This window comes from Eimeria tenella, genomic scaffold, assembly GCF_000499545.2.
Source record: "Eimeria tenella Houghton genomic scaffold, Eth_scaff2095, whole genome shotgun sequence".
NCBI lineage: Eukaryota > Apicomplexa > Conoidasida > Eucoccidiorida > Eimeriidae > Eimeria > Eimeria tenella.
The window spans coordinates 4,341-4,654 of record NW_013541941.1 but is presented as its reverse complement, the minus strand read 5'-3'; the positions used below and the strand labels follow the sequence as shown (position 1 = coordinate 4,654).

At 70.1% G+C, this 314-nt stretch overlaps 1 protein-coding gene across 1 annotated transcript in view; it reads right to left on the bottom strand.

The window, feature by feature from the left end:
- ETH_00040685 (uncharacterized protein) overlaps positions 1-314 on the bottom strand; it is a gene marked incomplete at both ends in the record, with an annotated part of 2,392 nt that overhangs the window by 800 nt on the left and 1,278 nt on the right. Inside the window, one exon of the mRNA XM_013374495.1 lies at positions 2-314. Coding sequence (XP_013229949.1) covers positions 2-314 — 313 coding nt within the window. The remainder of the gene's footprint in view (position 1) is intronic.

The following is a 314-nucleotide window of genomic DNA, read 5'->3' as shown; positions in this document are numbered from 1 at the left end:
GGGGGGCCCCAGGGGGGCCCCCAGGGGGCCCCCCTGGGGGGCCCCCAGGGGGCCTCCCGGGGGCCCCCCCAAGGGGCCCCCAGAGGGGCCTCTCAAGGGGCCCCTGTCTCCTGGCTTCCCTTTAGCTCCATCGAAACGCTGAGAGGCCCGGGAGGCAACCTGCTGCTGCTGCTGCTGTTGTTGCTGCTGCTGCTGCTGCTGGTTTCTCGTGCGTCGGCTTGCTGCTGCTGCAGCTGCAGCAGCAGGGTCGCAGCAAAAGCGGCAGGGAAGCTCGGTGAAGGGGACACACAAACAAAGCCTGTCTTCCTCGCCCC